At 45.5% G+C, this 25,016-nt stretch overlaps 1 protein-coding gene across 6 annotated transcripts in view; it reads right to left on the bottom strand.

Moving 5' to 3' along the window:
• FRMD4A (FERM domain containing 4A) overlaps nt 1-25,016 on the bottom strand; it is a 682,989-nt gene that overhangs the window by 350,231 nt on the left and 307,742 nt on the right. For 2 of the 6 annotated variants that reach the window (XM_074405010.1, XM_074405017.1), the window contains exon 1: nt 18,141-24,616. The exons of the other annotated variants lie outside the window; for them this stretch is intronic. In XM_074405010.1, the coding sequence (XP_074261111.1) occupies nt 18,141-18,233 (93 nt within the window). In that variant the 5' untranslated portion in view covers nt 18,234-24,616. Of the gene's footprint in view, nt 1-18,140; nt 24,617-25,016 lie in introns of those variants that run through there. 6 annotated transcript variants of the gene reach the window in all.

The following is a 25,016-nucleotide window of genomic DNA, read 5'->3' as shown; positions in this document are numbered from 1 at the left end:
TCTGGCATCCTATATTTTCATTTGCTGAATCTGGCGACCCGACCTAGAGTTCCATTCTTTTCATTTTTTTTAAACTTTATTTTATTTTATTTTTATTTATTTATTTATTTATTTATTTATTTATTTTAGATGGAGTTTCGGTCTTGTTGCCCAGGCTGGAGTGCAATGGCGCGATCTCGGCACACCGCAACCTCCGCCTCCTGGGTTCAAGTGATTCTCCTGCCTCAGCCTCCCGAGTAGCTGGGATTACAAAACAAACAAACAAAGAAGAGCCAATCTCACAGGGCCGCTCTGAGGATCAGAGGAGAAAATACCTGCACAGATTAAGCACACAGCAAATGCTCATTAAAGGTACTTTCTCTTCGTGTCTGTCAGGTGAGCTCTTCTGGGCCTCAGCCACTTCCCTCTCTGCCTGGATTTGCTCCTGGCCATTTTCTTGGAGCATCCAGAGGGGAATGTGGGACGAGGAACGGGGAGGAAGTAGAGCCTGAGAAGGCTCAGAAATGTGCTCTCCTCTTCTTTCCAGGGTCCTAGCCCAGCTTGCGTGCCGCGCAGCAGGCTTCCTTCCTGGCCTTCCTGGTGGGGCGTGTCTGGGGGTGTGCTAGGGAAGGAGGGAGGAAAATGTGTAACTTGGTATCTGCTCCTTGACCCTGGCCGACCCGGTTAACTCACTCCAGGATGGAAGTGAAGAAGCCTGCACGGGAGACCTTCCCTGGCTGGAACATCTTGGCCTGAGGCTTAGTCATCAGGAGCCCGACCAGCTTCCCGGATGCTGAGCTGAACCACAGGAGCCCAGCAGCCTGGCGAGGCTGACAACCCCTAGGCTGGTGACATCTCAGATCTCTAGATCAGAAACTCTCAGAAACCTTTAAGTGCCAGAATTCGCCATTTGGGAATCTGTTATTTCTCTCCCCGTGAGCCCACCTGATCCACCCCGGAGGTCTCACTGTCTCTCAGCCCTTGTTCCCATTTTTCTTTCCAGGAACACCACAATCAGACATGAGGTTCCAGTAATGACGGTTCTTGAGAATTAAATACATCAAACAGAAAGCCAAGGTATGGAGCTGGGGATCTCCACGTTCCGCTGGAGGAGACACTGGAGCCAGGTTCTGAGGTAGATTCGGAGCCAGAATCCCTAATGGAATCGAACGATTATCCCGAAGCTGCTCTCTGAAAACTGTGATTTTCCTAAAACAGTGTTCTTGGCGTGCCTGGTCTTCTTGGCACTGGCCCATGGCCCGCAGCAGCAAATCATTCCCAGGAAGCTATTGTTATTTGTGCATCTGATAGCATTCAGCCGAGTACACTGACGGCAACATTTAGAAGGGAAAAGAAAAAAGCAGCATAAAGTGAAAAGGACAAAAAGGAGGCTCCCCACATCCTGGTGGGAACAGAAAACCAGCAAAGCCTCTTTTCCCAGCCCTCATCCTTGTGAATTCGGACTCTGGAGAACTGTCAGCCCCCAGGCGTAGCTGCAGCTTGTATGAAGGTGGGCACCGGGCACGGAGATTCAGAAGGATAGCGGGCGCCTGCTGCCTTCCATCAGGGACCTGCCTCAGCCCCCTGTTCTTCCCAGGAATGCCTGTCAACTCCCACTGCCTCTAGGGGCTGCCCCAAATCCCCGTGTACTCCCAGGACACAATGGGGTGGAATGGAGTGGCTCTGTTCAGTCAAAGCCTAACATTTCAAATGCATTCATTCCCTTCTGAGAAAAAAGAACCACCTTGTTCAGAACACAGCGTTCCCATGTCTCGGCTTACCTTGAGGCATTTCTGATACACCTGCTGGGACAATGCATTCTGCCAAGAGAAGGGCAGTGGCATACTTTGTTCTATTTTTTTACATTCAATGGGCTGCATTTCTATTGTGTTGATTTCCCTTACCGAAAGTAACACACAGAGAAGAGAAAGTGGTAGGTTTCCATGCTGCTTGGCAGGGGCGCAAAATATGTGCACATATTTACATGGCACATGAGGGTAAACTAGGGAATTAAGGGTAATCTAAAATAGAAAAAAAGGAAAGTACAAAAAGGCATCCAGAATAAGCAAGTTACTGAGGTTGTGCCTCAGCTGTAGCTTTGAGTTTCCTGGCAGCAAAGGTAAAAAGGTAAGCACATTGAATCACATACTTACTATCTTGTGAAAGGAATTAACAGAGAGGAATATTTAAAAAGCACTCAGCAACGTAAGGAACAAGATCCTCAATGAGCATTTTGAAAAAGCCTCAGAAGCATGTTTATAGATGTTTCTTCTGCTGGCTTTCTCAGCCATGTGATATTACCTACCACCCCGTCCACCTCATCTTTGCCCATAGCCCAGGCTGTGCCTAGACACGCCTGGAGCTAGGACACGGTTCAAGGGGATTCTACAGACTCTTGCTCCTACCTCTTCTTTAAACTGGCTTCTCCTCTGATTTCTTTGGTCTCCACCTGTTTCTTTCTTGATTCTCCAGCCACATTTGACACATCTAACCAGACGCATGAGTCTTTAGCCTGTCTGTGGGCTCGCTTGCTGGCTCAGTGCCCCCAGCAAACTCCCATGTCTGGCCCCGGGCACTGCCCACCCACCTCCATGTCCTGCCTAAGTCTCAGGTCACATGGCCAGCTCCAGTCCAGGCCTAAAATAGGTTGCTGCACATTCAAAACAAAGATGACACTAAACATCAGCTGTCAATAAAGAGGAATTAAATCTTAACTTTGTAAAAATAATTTCAGCAGGGAATTGAGGAAATACAGTCCCAGTGATTTGGTATTTGATTATTTAACTTAATAAGGACCTAGTGTAGGCCAGGCATGGTGGCTCACGCCTGTAATCCCAGCACTTTGGGAGGCCAAGACAGGTGGATCACCTGAGGTCAGGAGTTAGAGACCAGCCTGACCGACATGGTGAAACAAAAATTAGCCAAGCGGATGGCACATGCCTGTAATCCCAGCTACCCAGGAGGCTGAGGAAGGAGAATTGCTTGAACCCGGGAGGTAGAGGTTGCAGTGAAACAGGATTGTGCCACTGCACTCCAGCCTGGGCAATAGAGTGAGACTCTGTCTCAAAAAAAAAAAAAAAAAAAAAAAAGGATCTAGTATAAAGGGATTAAAGTAACGACTAGCCAACATGTCCGTTGATCACTGATCTGCTTCTTTTGGGTGTGAAACGTCCCTACAAAACTTTCGGCTAAGTGTTAGAAGCCAGTGAATTCATAGTTGCCCTATCTAGCAAGAGACAGAAGTGAGGACATCCTGAGATTAAAACTGAAGAGTTGCATCTCTGCTGTGGATGTCACAAGTGTGAGCTGCTGTTTCGAAGGGACAGTGGAGAAGCCTGCCTTGCCTCCTTTCCCAGCAGGGATATCCTTCCATTTTGACATCGTGGTGAGATCCAGAGTTCCTAAGGGCAGAGCCAACGCTTCAGTCAGAAAAGGAGCTGTGAATCCATTCAAGTTCTTGCTCAAGGACTTGGCTGGGACCCCAGAATTCCACTCCATCTAGCATGAAAGAGATGATTTAGAACTAAAAGGTTTTAGTTCAGCTGTTACCAGTCAGCCACCTTGATCATAAAAGAACCTCTGTTTGGCTGTTGTGCAATCTCTAGTTTTAAGCAGGACCACACACTGCAAATTTAGGTTAGCAAAATACACCTCTAGGTAGGTGGTAGAGTGATTGTTCTATTGGATGAAATTGCTTGATTTGTTCCATTTTAACACCATCAATGGGGAGTATCCTCCCAAAACAAAAGAATGTTGCTGATGATATTAAAAAGTTGTTCTATCACGCAGTAATTAGGCCATAGGTTCAGTGGCTTCTGAAGTTCCAGTCCTCTTGCTAACTAATAAAATCATGCTGTCAGCAAAGAGGGCGCTACCTTCCTGTTTCTTCTAGCTGGAGGACATGTAGTCCATTTATTCAAATGTATTTTAAAATTTGCGTTTGACCTGTCAGGTTTATTTTTATTTTTTTATTTTTTTTATTTTTAAAATAACATTCTGATTTAGCACTAGGATTATGCTCCAGCTGGAGGGCCTGAGGATCTATTTCAAGATTAGCTTTTTTGCACCAAGATGTTACATTTTTATGATATTTAGGGTGGGACAGTCCCTTTTTTTTTTTTTTTTTTTTAAGACAGAGTCTTGTTCTGTTTCCCAGGCTGGAGTACAGTGGCTGCCCAGGCTGGAGTACAGTGGCGTGATCTTGGTTCACTGCAACCTTCCCCTTCTGGATTCAGTGATTCTCCTGTCTCAGCCTACCAGGAAGCTGGGATTACAGACACATGCCACCATGCCCAGCTATTTTTTTTTTTTAAATTGGGGTCTCGCTTTGTCACCAGGCTGGAGTTCAGTGGCGCTATCTTAGTTCACTACAATTTCTGTCTCCCAGGTACAAGCAATTCCCCTACCTCAGCCTCCTGACTAGCTGGGACTACAGGCACACACCACCGCACACAGCTAATTTTTTGTATTTTAGTAGAGATGGGGTTTCACCATATTGGCCAGGATGGTCTCAATCTTCTGACCTCATGACCCGCCTTCCTCAGCCTCTAAAAGTGCTGGGATTACAGGCGTGAGCCACTGCACCTGGCTCATTTTTGTATTTATGTAGAGATAAGGTTTCACCATGTTGGTCAGGCTAGTGTCGAACTCCTGACCTCAGGTGATCTGCCCACCTCGGCACAGTGCTCTTTTTCTTGTAGAAATTGAAAACTGGCATCTTGTGGGCGAAATGTAGCCTAAAAATATGCTTTGTTTGGCATGCAGTGTTAGCCTTTAAAGTTGGATTATAAAAATGGGGATATATCTCTCACTCTCACTCTCTTTCTCACATACACACATAAAGACATATGTATTTTTTCCTCAAACATAAGAAAAACACATACATTTTCTTTTGAAAAAACTAAAAGATCCAGGAAGGCTGGCCCCAGTTTTCCCGTGGCACGGCTGAGTAGTAGCTGGCCTCACTTGCTGGGCAGGGGTTTTCTAATTTGCAGTGTGCCTCTTTCCTTATTTTCCTGTTACATTTCTTTTCCCTGCCTGGCTGCTATACACATTTTAGTTTATAATGCCTCTATGAGGTTGTATTTTTTAAGATGGCTAGAGTGAACAGAAGCTCAGCCCTAGGAGTGAAGATAAAGGATTAGGTCCCTTGGGTACCATCTGAGATAGAAATCAACTCTCAAACATAGCCAACTTCTGACCGCTGGATCTCCTAAGGACAGAACTTTCCTTTGCCCTGCATAGGCCCTACTCTAAGACACATGAGACATGTTTCTCTTATGCCACCTTAAGGCCATTGACAGAAGAAAAAAGAAAGTTACAGAGTCCCGAAGATATTTTTGTTTGCTATTAGGTATGTTGCTTTAATATCCTCAAGGATAACATAGAACATCTGACCAGGAATTCTACTAGAAATAAAGGGCGAATAAGATGATCTAAGCTGGCATGGTGGCTCATACCTGTAAGCCCACCACTTTGGGAGGCCTAGGCGGGTGGATTGCTTGAGACCAAGAGTTTAAGACCAGCCTGGCCAACATAATGAAACCCTATCTCTACTAAAAATACAAAAATTAACTGGGTATATTGGTGCATACCTGTAATCCCAGCTACTTGGGAGGCTGAGGCACAAGAATCGCTAGAACCAGGGAGGTGGAGGTTGCAGTGAGCTCAGATTGTGCCACTGCACTCCAGCCTGGGCAACAGAGCAAGACTCTGACTGAAACAAACACAAGATGATCTGCAGATGGACACTATGAACCAAATGCCACAGGATCTAGGTACTGCCCCCTGAGAGTAATGTTCAATGGCATGGCATATGGCCTTGGGAGCTGGGCATCTGCCCACTGAGCCTTGGTCTTCAGGAAGCCAAGTTGACCAGCAGGCTGATATGAACACATCATTCTACATTGTTGATTTCAAATCAACAGGTGCCCACATGCATTTCCAGATTACTTTTTTTTTTTTTTCTTTTTTTTTTTTTTTTTTTTTTTTTGAGATGGAGTTTCGCTCTTGTTACCCAGGCTGGAGTGCAATGGCGTGATCTCGGCTTACCGCAACCTCCGCCTCCTGGGTTCAAGCAATTCTCCTGCCTCAGCCTCCTGAGTAGCTGGGATTACAGGCATGCGCCACCATGCCCAGCTAATTTTTTGTATTTTTAATAGAGACGGGGTTTCACCATGTTGACCAGGATGGTCTCGATCTCTTAACCTCGTGATCCACCCGCCTCGGCCTCCCAAAGTGCTGGGATTACAGGCTTGAGCCACCGCGCCCGGCCTACTTTTTTTTTCTTAATGAGATCCTCTCCTAAATGCTCTGCTACTTGACAACCCAAAGCTGGGGCTCAGCAGGGGAGAAAGTTCCCTCTCCTAGCCTTCCCTTTAAGGATTGCATCTTAGCTTCTCCAGGCTGCTCTAACAAATTCCATCAACTACGGAGCTTACAAACAACAGAAGTTTATTGCTTATAGTTCTGGTAACTGGAAAGTCTAATATCAAGGCAGATTCGGTGCCTGGGGAGGGCTCACTTTCTGGCTTACAGGCAACACTTCTTTTCTGTGTCCTCAGAGCGGAAGGGGCTACCGAGCTCTCTAGCACCTCTTTTATAAGGGCACTAATTGTCTCCTAAAGGCCCCATCCCTTAATGCCATTACTTTAGGGGATAGGATTTCAACATATTAATTTCAGAGGAACAAAACATTCAGACCATAGCATACTGGGTTAACATCTTAGTGACAGTGATTCCAGAGCCTGACACCTGCGCTTCTGCCTACATGGGTGGACCTGGCACCTATGCATCAGGCCAGCGACGAAGCAAGGCTGTCACTGCCCCTGCAGAGAAAGAGCGTTCACAGAGCCCTGGTGACTCTGCTCATCCACAACCAGGCACACAAATTTCACTTCAGTAACAAAATAGGCAAATTCACAAGCCTTGGCACAGACTCGTGGGAGAGCTGTGTACTACTTGTCTGCTTTTAAAACTTCTTTTTCATTGATTAGAATTTCATGTGTCAGAGGTACCTTCCTACTTAAAAGAAAACTAAAGGGACTAGGAAAGGGGAACTAGGCGTGATGTAACTGGCAAACCCCGCGTAGAAAGCCTTTTATGGACGGGATCCACATGGAAGACTTTGTTCCAAGTGTTGGCGGCTGTTACTTAACGATCCTTCAGCCTAACTGGCAGATAATAGCAGGATTTTCTTCTACAAGAACTCCATGAGATGTTAGATGTGATTTCTTCCAATTCAATCCAAATCCATTTGCTTTTACAGAATGGATGTCAATCCCTAAATTCATAGTTTCACAAATCAGGACTTGCTCATTTCGGGCAGCTGACGGCCAACTCAACCCTAAATGATACTTTCTAAATCTATTCTGGGACTCAACTGGGTTATGAAGCCCTGATGTGTGATTACATCAAGACATTGAAAAAAAATCCAAAGGCAAAACAAAACAAAACAGGTCTTCCTTCTGCTGGATCTTAGGACAGCTAAGAGTTGGTGGCTTTTGACATAGGCAACCAACAGCTGATACTGATATGGGTCTTTCATCTTCTCTCTCTTGCCTTTATTTTGCAGGGGTGGTACGAGCTGGACAAGATCTAAGGGACAATTGCAGCTCCGTTTTTCTGATAAAGTGGCTTAAGGGAGGGATATTTAAAATAGGACATAGAGTTTCTTCGGTGTTACTGGGAGGAAACTCACTCTTGGCCTTGACTGTAATCAACTTCACCCCAAGTCTCCACCAAGGTGTCCAACTGCTCTCTCTGTCTAGGACCAACCTTAGGGTGAGCAAAATTTGTTCTCAGAGTTCCTCTCTTTTCCCGTCTGCATTATTTCTCCCTTTCTATGTTGAGTTCTTTTCTCTGCCCCACTGTACCTGCTTTTCTGGAACACTATGTATTAAAGCATTGCTTTTCAAACGGTCTTCTGTGTTACAGGCCCCTGAGAATTAGGTTCCTTATGTCTGAGGTTGAGAGCAGGCATCTGATCCGTGCACTGAACTTAGAAACAAATGGCAATTCTTTTTCTTTTTTTTTTGAGATAAAAAAATATATATATGCCTGTCACTCAGGCTGGACTGCAGTGGTGAAATCTTGGCTCGCTACAGCCTCGACCTCTTGGGTTCAAGCAAGCCTTCCATCTCAGCCTCCCGAGGAGCTGGGACTACAGTCAAGTGCCACCATGCCTGGCTAGCTTTTTGTAGAGACGGAGTTTTGCCATGTTGTCCAGTCTGGTCTCAAAACTCCTGACCTCAAGTGATCCGCCCACCTCCGCCTCCCAAAGTGCTGGGATTACAGGCATGAGCCACTATGCCCGGCTAACACATAGCAATTCTGATGCATGGAGTTTATGCAATTTTTATGATAATGTGCAATAAGTTAGCCCTTATCTCACTTGACTATCAGCAGCAATGGAAAATGCAACATGCTCTTCGGGGACTTTTGTCTTCAATCCTCTTTCTGCCTCACTGGCTGCTCCCTGCTAGTCTTCTTTGCTGGTTCCACTATGTGGAGCCCGTCTCTAAGCCTTGGAGTGGCTTTGGGTCCAGTTTGCTGACATTTTTTCATTCCATCCACGCACATTCCCCAGGTGTTATCATATAGTCCTCTGGCTTAAATGCCAATCTCCAATGGTATACTGGAGAACGCAGAACTGTCATCAACTCTCTAGGGGAAAAAAAGCTCTGCTTTGTAATGTTTGCCAATTTCCATGGTGTAAATTCCCCATCACCGCCCATTTCAAGCTGGTCATGTGTCATCACTGAATGCAGAGCTGAGAAGAAATCACATAATCGGCTCTGCAGAGCCTGCCAAGCCAGCTTCAGTGCACCCCTGATAATGTCCACATCCTATCTCCAGTCCAGACCTCTCACCCAAATACAAAACATATGTTTTTAACATCCTACTCTATATCTCCATTTGAATTTTTTTCTCATTATCTCAAGTTTAGCACATCAGAAATAGAACCCCGCCTCTCTGGCCTCGGCTGTCATCACTGAGCAGCTCTTCCTGCAGCTGTCCCTGTCTTGGTAAGTGTCAGCTCCAGGCCACAGCTGCTCAGGGGCCATTCTCGACTCCCGTTCTCCTCTCTCCCTCCACACCCAATCTGTCTGCAAATCCTGCCAGCTCTCCCTTCTAGATAAATCCAGAGTCCATCCACTTCACTTCTCACCACCTCCAGGCTATCCACTGGCCTAAACCACCATCGGTTCTCACTAAGATGATTGTACTCGTGGCCTCATGCCTCATCCGATGACAGCCTTCTTCTCTATCAACCTAGTAGCTAACATCACCCTTCAGCCTCTGACCCACTGATCTTTTTCCGTCTTAACCAGAGTAAAACCCAAAGGTCCTTCTCAGGACCTGCACAGCCCGTGCCAGCTGAGCTCTTAACTCTTCTGAGACCCTTTATCCTTACCTCTGACCCCCCATCTCACCCTTCCACACTACTCCAGCTCCAGCTACCCCCTTGCCATCCCTCAAGTACGTCAGGTCCACTCCTGCCTCTGGTCTGTTGTACCTGCTGTACCTCCTGTGTGGGATGTTCCTTCCCCACGTGGCCTCATGGCTTGGTCCCAAATCCCTTCCTGTACTTCCTTGAGAGTCACATTACATAACCATGCTGCACGCTCCGTATCCCCCTCCTCCTTACTCTGCTTTATTTCTCTTTAGAGAACCCACCACCACTTAACATATTACCAGTTCATGAAAGAATAGACTTAGCTGTATGTCTTGGGCCTAGAACACTGTCTGGCACGTAGTCGATGTTAAATAAAAATCTGTGAAATTAACAAATAAAATGTTATGTCCTAGGTATTCCATTCCCAGGGATATCTGTATTCTGGGACCGATTCTGTGTGGGTGGACTAGGACCACATTTTCTAGTAATGATCAATATACTTCTAACGCTTATTGGCTTTCTTTATTAATGTTCCAATAGAGTGATTGGAGAAATTACATCTAAATGGCCCCTCCAATTCCTCCAGTTACTCTGTTGGAACGTTAATAAGGAAAGCCAATAAGGCTTGGACGCCTTTGGCATGTTTGAGAAAAGTCAGCAAACAATGTAGAAAAATGATCAGAGGCATCTTTCTGGACTATCTCACAACATCCCCACATGGATTCTTTCTGGGAAGAAAAGGGACTGCCCATGCACCCAAAGGTGTTGACTGTGTAGTAAGATTTTAGGAAGCTTTTCATGGTTAAGTTCTCCACCAAGCTAGCATCTTAAAATAAGTCACCATTAGGACTGATGATGACACAGACGTTCATCTGCATACAAACACAGCCATACTGCAACCCTGTCCCATGAAGGACAACCCTTTTTTATTAAAGGTTTGAGTTTATGACCACAAAGAGATTCTTTTTCTTCAGGTATTCAGCATTCACTCAATGAACATTTGTTTATCCTGTCTTTATCCCAGGTTTTGTTTTAGGTTCTGAGACCTAGTAGAAAAGCTGACCAAGTCCTTTGAAGTATTAGTTATAGAGTGACCAGTAGGAGATGCCAAAAAAGAATTAAAAATCCATAGATGTGGTTCATCCGTTCCCAGATCAGAATAAAGGTTCATGGCACAGTTTCTTCTGTATTGCTTTATACATGTAGAACAGATACTATTATCCTCTGAGGCTCATTGATGAGTAAATACAAATAAAAGTGGATTGTTTTCAACTATGAGATCAAAGAAAGCCTTATATTATGCAGGTGGATATTCATTATGCTAGAGCAGTTTCTAAGAGATCTGTGTCAAAGCATTTATAGAAAGCCATCTCCCCCTGGCTGGGTGCAGTGACTCACACCTGTAATCCCAGCACTTTCGGAGGCTGAAGTGGGCAGATCACTTGAGGTCAGGAATTCAAGACCAGCCTGGCCAACATGGTGAAACCCCACCTCTACTAAAAATACAAAAATTAGCCGGGCATGGTAATGGGTTCCTGTAATCTCAGCTACTCAGGAGGCTGAGGCAGGAGAACTACTTGAACCCAGGAGGGGGAGGTTGCAGTGAGCTAAAATCATGCCACTGCACTTCAGCTTGGGTGACAGAGCAAGACTCCATCTCCAAAAAAACCTAAAAACTAAGAAAAAAAATCCATCTCTCCTTTCTCCTGAGAACACACGGTTTACTTTGTGAATTTGCAATAGGGCAGATCGAAAGACACACAAAAGGGACCTTGTCCATGTACCCGTCAAGAAAAGAAGCATACAGGAGAAGCTGGATTGGGTATTTATGGTCGTAAATAGCCTGGAAGGAAGTCATTGCATGATTCTAGACTCTGTGACTTCAGACGGCTACAGGTAACTATCTAGAGACTGTCCTCAATGTGCTTGACACTGAGTAGGATGTCCCAGGAATATGAACCCTTTCAACTTTCAACTTTCAAGGAGCTTAAATAGTTTTTTTTCCCCTATCGAGAACGACACGACCCAAAACCTCAACACGATCAACCTGTTTCTTTCTCTTTTATGTGAAGACACTAGAAAACACAAAAACTAGCTAATTTCCTTACACTGGTGTCTTGCCCAAATCATCTGTCTTAGAAATATTATGTCCTTGGGGCAGTTGTTATCAATGTTGCTGCATGTTACAATCACCTGGGGATTTAAATACTGATGCCTGGATCCCATCCCCAGAAATTCTGATGTACATGGTCTGGGGAACAGACAGGGCACGGGGGCTTTTAAAAGCTCCTTGTTTCCAATGTGACACCGATGTTGAAAAGCACTGCTTTAAGATGACCCGTGGCATGATGGCAAGGCATGAGGAGGAGTCAGGACTTGAGGACAAGCCATCCAACAAGGAGAACCATAGTTCAGTTTCAGGCCCAGCCTGAGAGCTGCCATTTTGCATAGGATGCTGAAATGCCTGGGAGTCCTGATCCTTTGCATAGAGATTTGCAATCATGCTTTCTACACGAGCTTGAGGAGGGAAAACTCTGAAGTGGTACCCATAGAGGCAGCCTTTCCTCCCCCACACTGAGCCAACAAGCAATGTCATTCTGCCCAAGATGAGAAGTCAATGGTTTAACATGACATAAGCTGCTATACAAAATAAAATAAATATTGGTTCACCAAGTTTGGGTCACTTAAAATTGCATGGGACTAACCAACGCAGGGAAAATGGCCTTCAATGCGTTCTGTGAACCAGAGAATTGGGGTCCCCAATAGTCCATGTTCTTTTTCTCCAGAGAGGCGTATATTTATAGAAAGAACAAAACCTTGTGCAGGATGAGGGGGCTGGCTAATAATATGTGTGAATACACTGATCTGTCTGAACTGTTCTTGGCTGCCTGCTCTCAATGGTAATAAATATCCACTGAAAGCTGTCTGCTGTATGTGTTTTTGGTAATGTCTCACACTTCCCTGCATGAATACATTCAGAATGTAAGCACCACACACTCGACTATAGAGACTCTGTTGTATTCTGAATTCTTAAGTTATGCAGCTTAGCAGCTGTGATAATGTAATGGTTTGCAAAATAATAGACTGGCAATACGTCAACCTGGAATAACACATCATATAATGAATGATGTGGGTACAAAAAGGTTTAATTTATGCTGTGTTAAAAATATCACTCCAGAAATATCCCACCATTTCAGTGTTTCCTAGACACACAAAAACCCTTTCACCTAAAATTATTGGAATAATTGTGGTAAAAGAGAATGATGTCTTGTCTCATTTTTCCCCTAATAAAACCATCAAATTTGAACTACTTTGTGAAGAGACCTACGATTTGAGTCTAATCGGTTGTTCATGCATAAATTTGTTTCATTTAAAGATGTGTGGCATGGTCTTAGAGATCCAAATAAATAAGAGAAGAGCCTCTTGCTTTCTCTGCTTGTACTAACACGTAAAAGGGAACACATTTTCCACCAGAGATAAAGGGACTTATGGTAGGTTATCACAGGGATGAAGGCTGTTCCAGTGTAGGTCTTAATGCTGATCCTCTCGTCACATTTTGTCACTGAGAGAAGTTTACATGAACTTTCACATTTCATTCATTCCATCATCTAGTGGATATTTATTGCACTCCTGTTACAAACCAGAAACAAACCAAGGGGTGTTCCTTGTCCTCAAGATGCCTGCCATGGTATGGAGGATGATGACTGATGTGGACCAGTGGTTTCAATGCCGTGTGATTTGTGCTACTGTAAGGAAATTCTAGAGTGCTACGGGAGCCTGCAGGGAAAGCACTTACTCAGACTTGGGGAGGAGATGGGGTGCCTGGAAAAGCTTCCTGTGCAATTCTGTCTTTCGGCTGAAAGAAGCAAAGTGGGTAGAGGGAGGAGGCTGAAGGTGCCAGGAAGATGAAAACACTTGCAAAGGCCATGGGGCAAGAGTGAGCTCGGTAATTGTGGAGGAAGTGCAAACACATCCATGCGTGGTTGGAATAGAACACTCCCAGGGTAAGGCATGGGAAGAGGGGAGGCCAGAGGGCTGTGATTCTGAAAGGCCTTGTAATTTGTACTTATCCCGAGGCAGGGAGCCATTGAAGGGTTTTCAGTAGACAAGGGATATTATCATCCCTAGGTTTTAGAAAGAGCACAGTGGCTGCAGCACAGAGCATGAACTGGGGGGAACGAGACTGGTCATGGGGAGAAGGGAACATGTAGATGAGAGGTGATGACAAGCTGGACTAAAGAATGAGGAGCAGGAGGGGGAGGGACATTTCAGAGCTGGAATGGACAGTGCACTGTGGCTGTGAGAAGAGGGCAATGGACAGAGATGGGGCAGAAAGATGCCTGGGGTCTAGTTTGGGTTTGAGGAAGCGGGTGGTGTTGGAGAAGCAGGATTATTGGGGGAGATGATGAAGTTCATTGTGGACATGCTGCATTTGAGGTGTTGAGATGTTTAAGAGAGCCGTGAGGTTCAGTCCACCCCGGGATCTGTGGGTGTGGGTATTAGAGAGGATAAGTCAATGGGGCAGATGAGCATCCCAATAAACGCAGGAAATGATGCTCCCACTTCAGAAGATGATCTTACAGCTGGAAAATTAGTGGGTGAAAATGGAGATACAGCAACTGGTAAGTATTTGCAGGACTGGGTCAGAGGCCCATAGGCGGGCATCTCAGAGTGTGAAGAAATATGCATTTTTCAGCTTCCTGGAGCACAAGCTAGAGAAAAGAATACAGACAGCAGCCTAGCAGATTTCACCTCCACGTAAAACCACAAACTAAAACAACATGGGTTGGGCCACGCGAAAGGTTCGCTCACTCATTTTCAGGCTTTGCTTCTATAAAGGTAATCTCCAACATAAAACCATTTCCTCAGATTGCAGAGTTATAGTCGTTTAATAAAAACTTTCCCCCTGCCCCAAGGCAAACTCCCAGAAAAAATTTTCCACATTTTCTCTTTCCTTAACTCATTTATATGTTTTGTTCTTACATTTATTAGAATTTTCCATGAAGCTCATTTTTACTTTGCTTCTGGAATAAAAACATCTGGCTTTAGAAGGAAGCGACTGTGGAGAAGCATAGGGCTTGAGTTAGTTGAGTTACTTGGCAGTCACGTGTAGTCAGTTTGAAAGATTTTGTTTTCCACGTGTCTAACAAAATTGGGAGTCCAAGAAAAGTTATCACTATGACACAAAATGCTGCTTTTCTTGGCTTTAGCAGGTGAATAGCCCTAAAGGACCTCTCCAGGAGACAGGGGTGTGTGTCTAAGAATAAAAAAATTGTCATCAGTTATTAAAATACAAGACTGGGTGTGGTGGCTCATGCCTGTAATCCCAGCACTTTGGGAGGCTGAGGCAGGTGGATCACCTGAGGTCAGGAGTTCAAGACCAGCCTGACCAACATGGTGAAACCCCATCTCTACTAAAAATACAAAATCATCCAGGTATGGTAGCACATGCCTGTAATGCCAGTTACTCTGGAGGCTGAGGCAGGAGAATCATTTGAGCATGAGAGGTGGAGGTTGCAGTGAGCCAAGATGGTGCCACTGCACTCTAGGCAACACAGTGAGACTCTGTCTCAAACAAAACAAAATAAAACAAACAAAGAAACAAAAGATACAAGCCACGTGTTCTTATACACAAAGACAGGCAACCCTAAAAACAATGCCTATCATTATGGATTGCATTTGATAGGACTGTCAGGTATTGTGTTAGGTCCTTGCATATACAAGCTTGCTGATCCTTTCCCAGCACTGCCAAGGAGTGGGTAGTGTGGATAAATAAACCAAAAAGGAGAAAGTTTGAGTCACTTGGTTAAGGCCATATGACTTGTACATAGTCAACAGTCAATGGTAAATAGTATCAAACTCGTAAATAGCAAATAGACAAGCCTCACTCTTGTGACCCCACCACGCTGCTCTCACCTAAATTGTCTTTGTTACTTATTTTGTGGCTTGATTGTAGCCTGTATGATATGGACTTCTAATTGTTTTATTTATATAAACCTTCCATGCCTAATTTCTCCTCCCATACCAAACACGGCATTTTCTATTTCTTTTTTGTGTTCCACCCTGCCTAGCACAGCTATGGGCTCATGGAATTCTGAAGAAACATGAACCAGAAATAAGCCTGGTCGCTCAGGATTTGGTGGATAGTCGCAGGGTTAAAAAGTTGCAATTCTTTCTTTCAACTCAACCTCCAGGCAGTTGGAAACAGAAGCAATTGTTGAACCCTGGACACCTAAGGGCACAGGACTTTCAGTGTCCTGGAAATCATGTTCTTCTCTCTGGTTTTCAGCACCTCTGACTGGCATGTCTTCTATATTTCCTTTAACGTGAATACCGGTGATGAGTTAGTTATCACTGTCTTCCCAGGGCCAGGCTGCCATGTCATGGCTCCTCCAGAGAGCCAAGACAAAACGTGATCCCACGGCAAGGACGTGCCATGCCAGGCCCCTGGATTTAGGTCCTACTCTATCATTGACCGTATATTCCTATACAAAGGATTAAACCTCTCTGTGCCTCGGTTTCCCTATTTATACAGGACAAGGGTAGGAACCCCTGGGCTCTGTGCCTCGTTGGTAACTCGCGATGGTAAAGCAGGGGAATGGACCGAAAGTCTTACAGAAATGCAAGTTCTTCTACGTCATTAGATATTGGAGACAATGGAAACCAACCAAATGCCTGGCACCCTCAAGGCTGCTGATGCAACTGCAAAAACTGCTGTTGCTTTAAACTCAGGGAGTCCCAGGGTGAGAGTGCCAGCTCTGTGTTTGCCCTTACCTCTCCTCCTCTTATATAAACACAGAACTCCATTCTGCAAATTGTCACAGAACTGTCCATTCCACTGACCCACAGTGTAAGAAGTCCAGTGAAACTGACAGGACATCAAACAGTTCAGTTTTTTCCACTCTCCATTGCTGTGGAGGGTGACGTGGTAGATTCATCAGGAATACCCAGTGTTCCAAGGATGTGCGGCGCTGGAGGGCCCGGAAGCGTTTGGACCATACTCACATTAAGGCCTGCGGGTATGTGCTTAAGGGCAGAACAGTGGGGTGTGCTTAAGGGCAGAAAATAGGCCTGTGTGCTTTGAAAGCAAGTGTGTGCAAACATACCCAACAACAGACAAGTTTTGTGTATGACACTATATCCCTATATTGTCACTTTTTCTTAAATTAGTAAACAATGAATTACAGAAGTGGTAACTGCATATATCTGAATTTATGCACACATACATGATTTGTTAAACATTTTATATGGGGAGCATAATGGTATAAATAGAGGTTTCCAGGTGACTGCATTTGTGTGTGTGTGTATGGGCATCTATAAAGGATGGCTATCTGCTCAATATTGCCATTGTCACAGCCTAGGGCACACAATTCACATTTCCATGTTACATTTGTGAGTAAATATCTTAATAAGAGAACACATGATAAGAATTTAGTTACCATACAGACCAAAGAGTTTTCACTAACACCTAAAATCACACTCAATAGCAGCCTGATCGATGTGTAAATTTTGCTATCACTGATGGCCTAAGCCCTAAGCTATTGGTATGACATGAAATACACAGTAAGCATTTAACACATATTAGCTGATGATCTTGACATTCAGAACAAGAAATAATTCTCAAAATAAAGACCTACACACAACCGGAATAGAAAACGAAGGCTTTTTCATTATTCAAATGGCAGAAAAAAAAACTCATTAAAACTCAGGAAATCGACCCTAAATATTTAGATAGCCCCTCACATTTTTAAACTGTTAGTTTTTTTTTTTTTTTAATTTAAACATCGCTGAGTAGTAAGTATGCCAACCAGAAAAAGTCACAATTTAATTCTGATCTTTATAAAATGCTGTAGGTTGCTGATCCAGCGAGAGAGCTTCATGTGATGCTATTTGCTTTATCAGGTCCTGGGCTACACCTTAACCGAAGATGTCTATGCAGATGACAAAAACTCACAGAAGGACTTGCCACGATTCAAACAGGGGCTTTTGGGGTTTCTGAGACCCACAGAACCGTCATACACTTTGTGGATGTTGAGCCTGCCATCCCAATGACAACCAGCTTTGCATTAACTATAGTCAGCCCCAAACTGCATCTGTTACTCCAGAGAAGGACAAATCCTTATTATTTTATAGGATCTTCTCTGCTAGGGGCTTCCATAAAGTAAACATGCTTTCAGGAAATTAACAGAGTAATTTTAAGCCAAAATCCATAGTATTAAAAACAAATAAACTCCAAAGGATAGCAATGTATGGTGGGGAGCGGGGGGCGGGAAAAGAGCTTTTAATCAACTGCCTGTATAATTTAAACTGGCAAAGCTTTGAAGCTCCTTAACGTCACCATCACCTCCCTTTTAGACACTGTCACCCAGCAGAAGAAATTCACAGCCCTGCTGCACTAATGAATAAGTTTCAATAAACACAGAAGAAATCAGTTTCGCAGCCCCCATGCATTTCTCGACAAGCACTCAAATCTTTTATACCCATTCCAGGGGGACGTTCCCATCCCAATCTTTTCTCTCATATTTCATCTCTAAGAGCTCCCCTCCCCCCTCCAAGATCCACACGTGACAAAAATTGCTGCTTCAGGTCTCTCATCATTATCTGTTGAAAAACTAAAATTACAGTTGAGATCATGTTCTACCGTCCCAGGAGCTCTAACTGTTCAGGAAACATTAGTAACAGAAGTAACGCTGTATACAATGAAAACAAACATCTCCCTGTCTTTGGAGCAACTCAAAAGCAAACAGCCGGCCACGTAGCTTACCCTTTCAACGCTTCGTCTTCTCAGAGATCCATAAGGTATTTTCAGCAAAAGTCTTTGGGATCTATTCGGAGCCACTGCAGCCTGAACCACCATGGTGTACAGCTGTGTGTGTGTATGTGTGTGAGTGTGTGTGCGTGTGTGTGGGTGTGTGTGTGTGTGTGTTCCCAGCAAAGAGAGAAGGAGCCTCCCTCAAAAATAAGTTATGGTCTCCTGGAGGGTTCCCAAATATCAAATAACTGAAAGAGTTTTTCTTTCGACCATATGAATCAAGATGTGGTTTGTCAGGAGGAGGGGGGATGGGAAAAAAGAAAAAGAGACCAAGTTCTTCAACTTCAGCTCGCACGGAGCAACATCTCTAGCTTTCTTCCATCTGTCCCTCTGTACAGCTGGCTCAGCGAGACTGCCGTGTCCTGGTCATGGGCAAGTGACGCTTCTGGGGAGAGCGATCCAGAAATGTCAACTTTGCTTCTCGCGGCTGCAGATGGTAACCAGGTCAGTTGTCTAATCACAGCTCTATCAGACGTATTATTCATTCCGTCACGTGACTCCCAAGCCCCTCGGCTGTACAGTAGGTCACATGCTCACCTTAAAAAGACTGTTTGGAATATCACCATCTGGAGTGGAGATTAATACGGAATTCTACATTCTGATTTCACTCTCTTCTGAACGTAGGAACAATATTTGAATACCAGAGACAGAACACATCAGGGACCTCTTTGCAGTCATAAATCCTATCTATAAAACCAAGCGTCGGACATGCATCTCTGTCTTCCCCCTCTGCTTGCTAACACATGAAAATGAACGCACGTGTGTCACTCATTGTATATGTGAGTACAGTCCACAGAGAGAAAGTAGGAGGGAAAGAAGAAACTCTTTCAATCGCATGGTTCAGATGAATCAAATCAAATTGAACAGATTTGCATTTGGCGTCTTCTCATTTCAATGTTTGTGTTATAGAACATTGATTTTTATGCGTGCCAGTAAACATGAAGAAATTATGTTTCATTTTACAAGGCTCTGTCGAAGCAGATACATCCATCACGTCTGTCAATTCTTTTCTGATCACATTGTGTGATTTCAGGCCAGACAGCTTTCTTTGATGGATGGCATAAATGGTCTCCAACGTTAACTTTTCTGTAATATTTTCATCTATCTCCTCCATCTCTACTCCTCCCTAAGTCAGTTTATTTCCACAGCAGAAAAAATTACTACAAAGAAAATCAAGTAAAGGGTTTTCAGGGTATGTTCAGTTTTTTTTTTTCTCTTTTTATTTTTAAAGCATTTCTACATACACTGCCTCTGTCTGTTCTGAGTTTTATGAAAGGAATGGCCATTTCCTCTGTGGTCATCCCAGGATTTTTGCTATCAGCCTGGATACCACTCATATGCTCTGGGCACCAGCTATGAGACGCTGTCTGCAGACCAGGGCTTAGTTTATTGAAAATGATGGAAAAGAAGGTTCTGTTTATTCAAACAAACCTAGTAGGAAATGGGGGTGGGGTGTGAAGGAAAACAGCGGAGTTTTACACTATGAGAAAATGAATCAGAAGCAAAGAGGGGGGCTGCCACGGTGGTGGCGGTGTGCGGGCTGGAAACCTGGGTCCAGCCCTCCAATGCAGACACACATCTCGAGTCAGTTAAAGAAAGCATCAAGTTGATGTGAGAAATTCCAAATATACAACAATTGGGCTTTGTTCATAATTGGTTCCATGTGTGCAGTGGGAGAGTCAGTGAGAGGGTGAGAGAGACGGGGAGATGGAAAACTCTTAACCACGACTCACACGGCGTCTTTGGTGAGGTGGTTTAGGCTTACATCTCTTTTGTCCCCCCCTCTCTTGCTTCTTGCCTGCACTGCTTGGTTTCAGAGTATTGGGGGTGGGGAGTGGGGCGAGAATCTGGAAAAATACCTGATTATTGAGCCAAAGCAAGAGAATCTCATTTCTTTGGAAAATTGCATTTGACAGTGTAACGCTTTTGTACAAAGGACAGGCACATTTTCAAAACACTTTATCTGTTGAGAGTCATAGGATGTCATTCTTCCAGCTCAGTTTTGGGGTCGGTGGGCGGACAACGATGAGATGGACTGAGAAGCCATTGCCTCTTCTCTGACCCAGGCCGGGGCAAAGCCCCGGGGAGCTGAATTTATTTATATTTGACTAGATGCAACTTCCTGTTTCCCAGGGGTATTAATGAGCGTTTCACTGGAGAGCTTAGGCTTTATGGCATAGTTCAGATCATAAGGGACATTTTGATGAACTAAGTGCAAATAAAACAAAAACACATGCATTTGATTAAGGTTAAAATACATATAGAAGAGAATGTTAATGGAAACAAAAATAACCCTGGGCCAGACTCCCACACATCTGAGTCTCACACATTCCACCCCCTTCCCTTGGGAGGCTGGAGAAGGATCACTTTTCATATTAGCAGAAGAACCTCCTCTCAGATAATGGGGCCCTCCCCAGTCCCCACGGAGTAGGTGACCGCCTCCTCTGAGTGATTTAAATGCTCTCGAAGGTTGGCTTGTCCAAAAATATCTTTCTGATTGTCTTGCCATGGGCGTTAGAGACATACATTCAAAATTAATTATTGAGCTAAAGTCTTTCTTTAAGAAAAAAATAGAGACAGCATCTCACTGTTTCTTAGGCTCATCTTGAACTCCTGGGCTTAAGCAATCTTCTCACTTCGGCCCCACAAAGTGCTAGGATTACAGGCATGAGCCACCATGCCTGGCCAAGTATTTCTTTCCATTGTTAGAATACAAATATGTTTCCCGGGAGGGGATATGCATTCATACTCTCACAGTTACAACTACTTTAGGAGAAATGAGGGGAGCGAATGTTCACCTAGCACCCATCTGTTGCGAGGCCATGTGCTGTGAGGTTATCAAAGGCGACTTCCAGGGAGGAAATGAGTTCCTTTATTTCTGTTTAAGTCGTGAAGGAACTGGTGCTCAGAGGGGTTTAGTAAGTTGGCCAAGGCAGCACAGCTAGAAATGTCGGAGCTAGGAGGAAAACCAAAGGCAACTGGTGTGTGATTTCAGGGCTCAGCTTGCCGGTCCCACAGGACTTCATCAGATTACAGCAGTTTGGAAATCCCAAAGGAAGATATAACCATTGAGTCCAACAGGAAATGGAAAACTCTGTCTGAAAAGAAGAGAATGTCCACACAGGAAACTGTTAGATTGAGCAACTCTAGAGTTTCTGGAGCTGCAGCTTTGATGTTGCCAGGAGTTGGGCACAGGGGCCAGAGGGGCTGAGGAGCACAAAGGAGGCAGGGAGGCTGGCGTAAGCCCTGGCCTAAGGGGTCAAGGGAGGAGCTGAGTTATTAGAGCCTGGAGCCAGGGTCACGGGGTAGAGGCTGGAACCTTAGAGACCCATCCTATGGGAGACTCAGCCTGCTGGAGCCTTTGTCCATGGTCAAGGGGAGGTGAGGAAAAATACCTGGCCCTTCCTTTCTATCCACCTTCTAACCTCCTGCCAGCATCTTCCAGCTAGTTGACGGGCAACTGTGGAAATAAACATATAGGCAGCGCAGGGAGCAGGTGAGACATAGATCTGAGTGTATGTGACCCTGGGCCAGCCCTGAGGGATAGAGACATTGGACCAAAGGACTGGGAAATGATGAATTGAGGGTGAACTGAAAATAATAGCAAGAGGAGGCTGGGTGCGGTAGCTCAGGCCTGTAATCTCAGCACTTTGGAAGGTGGAGGTGGGCGGATCACCTGAGGTCAGGAGTTTGAGACCAGCCTGGCCAACATGGTGAAACCCTGTTTCTACTAAGAACACAAAAATTAGCCAGGTATGGTGGTGGGTGCCTGTAATCCCAGCTACTGGGGAGGCTAAGGCAAGAGAATCGCTTGAACCCAGGAGGTGGAGGTTGCAGTGAGCTGAGATTGTGCCATTGCATTCCAACCTGGGAAACTCTGGGGAATCTCTGGAGATTTCTCTCTGCAATTCCCTGGTCCAAGTGATGTCTCTCTTCCAGTGAGCCATTTCAGGTGCCTCTCTTTCCCTGGGCCCCACACCCCTCCTTCGTCTTCCTCTCCCTCCTCCCACAGCCTGGGGGTGAGGTCAGTGAGGGGTTTCAAACCTGCTTCTCAGATGCACCTTGTGCAAGTCCTGCTTAGGGGCTAACCCTTTGCATGGCGTCTCAGAAAACAACAACAACAACAACAACAACAACAACACACACACACACACACACAGAGCAAGAAGAAACCCTACGGAACAGAGTATTGCACAGAAGAGCAGGTTGTTGTCAGGCTGGTGGATGACGCGGTGCCCTCTGCATCCAGGAACGGCGGCCTAATGGCTGCTGGATGTGGGGTGGGAATTAGGAGGGAAGGATGCCTCGGGGATGGGGAGGGGGCAGTGAATGAACCGTGTGCAGGAGAGGGAGATGTAGAAGACACTCTTCAGCTCTAGACTCTCCGAAGCTGCGGCTTTCGATGCCTTGGGGAGGAGTGCATATACGGCTGGCGAAGCCCTTGTTTGCTTTGAACGTTTCCTTCCAGTCTCAATGAAAATGTGTGCATTAAAATCCTAGAAGGAAAATACATAGGAATCGACTGAGCCAGGTTTCAGGAAGGTGGATGGTCTTGCCATGCCACAGCAAGACATGTCAAGGCCAGTGGGTGTTCTTGGTCGTGAATAGCAGGGTGTGAAAGGGGCGGGGAGCTGGGGGTAATGCTCATTAGAGAGAGAGCATTTTGCAACGTTGGTGGTAATGGAGGCAGCGCAGGAGGGGGAAGAGCCCACCGGGCCCACGTGTGTGCACGGTCACAAGAGGGGACTCATAGATCAAGCCAGTTCCCAGGTGGACGCATGCTGAAAAGCCACGTGAAGGGTAAGTGATCTCACGATGGAAGCCTGGGTGCTGGCGCAGACATGCGGCCCTCGTCATTTCAGCCTCGGGTGAGCCTGATGAACCTACCTTATCTATGGGTCCAGCTATTTCCCCAGTGCCTGAAATTACTGCTAGTGAGGCTGACCTGACTGTCCCTTGGAAGTCCACTCACATGTGTGTGTCTGACCTCAGAACTGCCACTTGCTGGCACTAGGTAAACTCATTTGCATTGCTTGATTTTGTACTTTTGGCAGAATACCGAAAGGACAGGTCACAGGACACAGAGGTTTCAGCTGGGGAGGTGACGGAGGTCACACTGTATAATGGGTGCTGTCAGGACACTCCCAGGGCAGAAGGCAGGCTGAGGCCACCATGAGCCCCAGTAGAAGGGGCAAAGGATGGTGCACTGGAGAAAGAGTCGCGGAGGTGACCTGAGGGGCCTTTCTGATTTTGTTCCTTATCATTCTTTACCTTGCAAAAGGTGAAACATTGCTTACATGAAGGAAATAGAAACACTCCAAGGCTGACTGTGTAAATATCTGTCCCAACTTTCACCTTGAGCCGTAATTCCTTGTGACATCTTGCAGGGTGTTAAAAGCAGGCTCTTTCTCAGTGCACTTTGAGGTCTCCAGGCAACATGTGACAACTGTTCCCACCTTCCCGGACACGCCAAGCAAGGGGTTAGCCCAGTAAGCAGGACTCGCACAAGGCACGTCTGAGAAGCAGGTTTGAAACCCCTCCTTGACCTCACCCTCAGGCTGTGGGAGGAGGGAGAGGAAGACTAAGGAGAGGTGTGGGGCCCAGGGAGAGAGAGACACCTGAAATGGCTCACTGGAAGAGAGACATCACTTGGACCAGGGAACTGCAGAGGGAAATTCCCAGAGATTCCCAGCCAAAAACCCACAAAGCACCCCACAAGGACAAGAGTTGGGCTTAAACACCCACCAGTCCCAGAGAAAACCAAGGCTATCCCAAAGCAGCTCAGGCAAGTCCAGCTCCCTGCGGGGCCCTCACCTCTGGTCTGCTCCAGCCCTGGAAGGATGAAGGTAGCGCAGTGAGTACTGGGGAGATGAGGAGGATGCAGCATGGGTGGGGGGGACTCAGAGCTGGAGCCACACACCCACAGTTCCCGCTACAGCTGTCACCCAAACCTGCCCCCAGCTGGGGGATGGGAGAAACCGTAGCTGGTGTTGCAAGTATTATCATGTGAAGCAAGGAAGAGGGTAAGCAGGATGAAACTGAACCAAACACACACAGGAAGAAAATCTATTCCTCCTAAATACCCTGACTCAATCATTACACATTCCATGCCTGTGACAAAATATCACATTCCCCCATAAGTATGTACCCGTATTATGTATCAGTACAAAAGTGAAAAAGGAGCTACATCTTCAAAAAGCACATTCTTAAAAGACTTGGAAAATTCCTAGGTGGGAGCGGGGAGTTTGGAAGGGAAACTCTGTGTTTCTTCAACATGCCTTCCCCATCCCATTACCTCCCGCCCCAGCAACAGCCTAGGTAATTCATGTCACGTCTCATTAGAGGAAGCTGGGACTGAGGTTAGACAAACAGAAAGGCTGCCTACATCCATAATTTTCTGTTTGAAAACTGGCTGGAATTTAGGCCAAACATGAAACCCAATATCCGTAAGAACAGGACCAAGACATCAAGCAACACTCCTATCACCAGACCTCACGTGCCCAGGGCCTGCAAGATTATCTCCAGCTCACCAGTGTGGGAAAGTGTAGCTTTCTCTTGGTTTTACCCGGGGCGCGCGCTGACGCAGAGCGCTGTTGGCAGTATCTGTCTTTGGACAGACTTTTCCTCCTCCTGCACTGTTTGGAAGACTCTCGGCAGAATTGTAGCTAGCTTGGGTGAGCAGATACATTTTTTTCCTCCCTCCCTTCCTTCCCTCCCTTCTTTCCTTCTTTCCTTCCTTCCTTCTCTCCCTCCTTCCCTCCCTCCCTTTCATCATTTCTTCCCTTCTCGTTCCTCCCTTCCTCCCTTCCTTTCTTCTCTTCCTCTGCT

Source organism: Saimiri boliviensis, chromosome 8 (genome assembly GCF_048565385.1).
Source record: "Saimiri boliviensis isolate mSaiBol1 chromosome 8, mSaiBol1.pri, whole genome shotgun sequence".
Classification (NCBI taxonomy): Eukaryota; Metazoa; Chordata; class Mammalia; order Primates; family Cebidae; genus Saimiri; species Saimiri boliviensis.
Note: the sequence above shows the minus strand (reverse complement) of the source record. Positions and strands in the feature narration are given on the sequence as shown.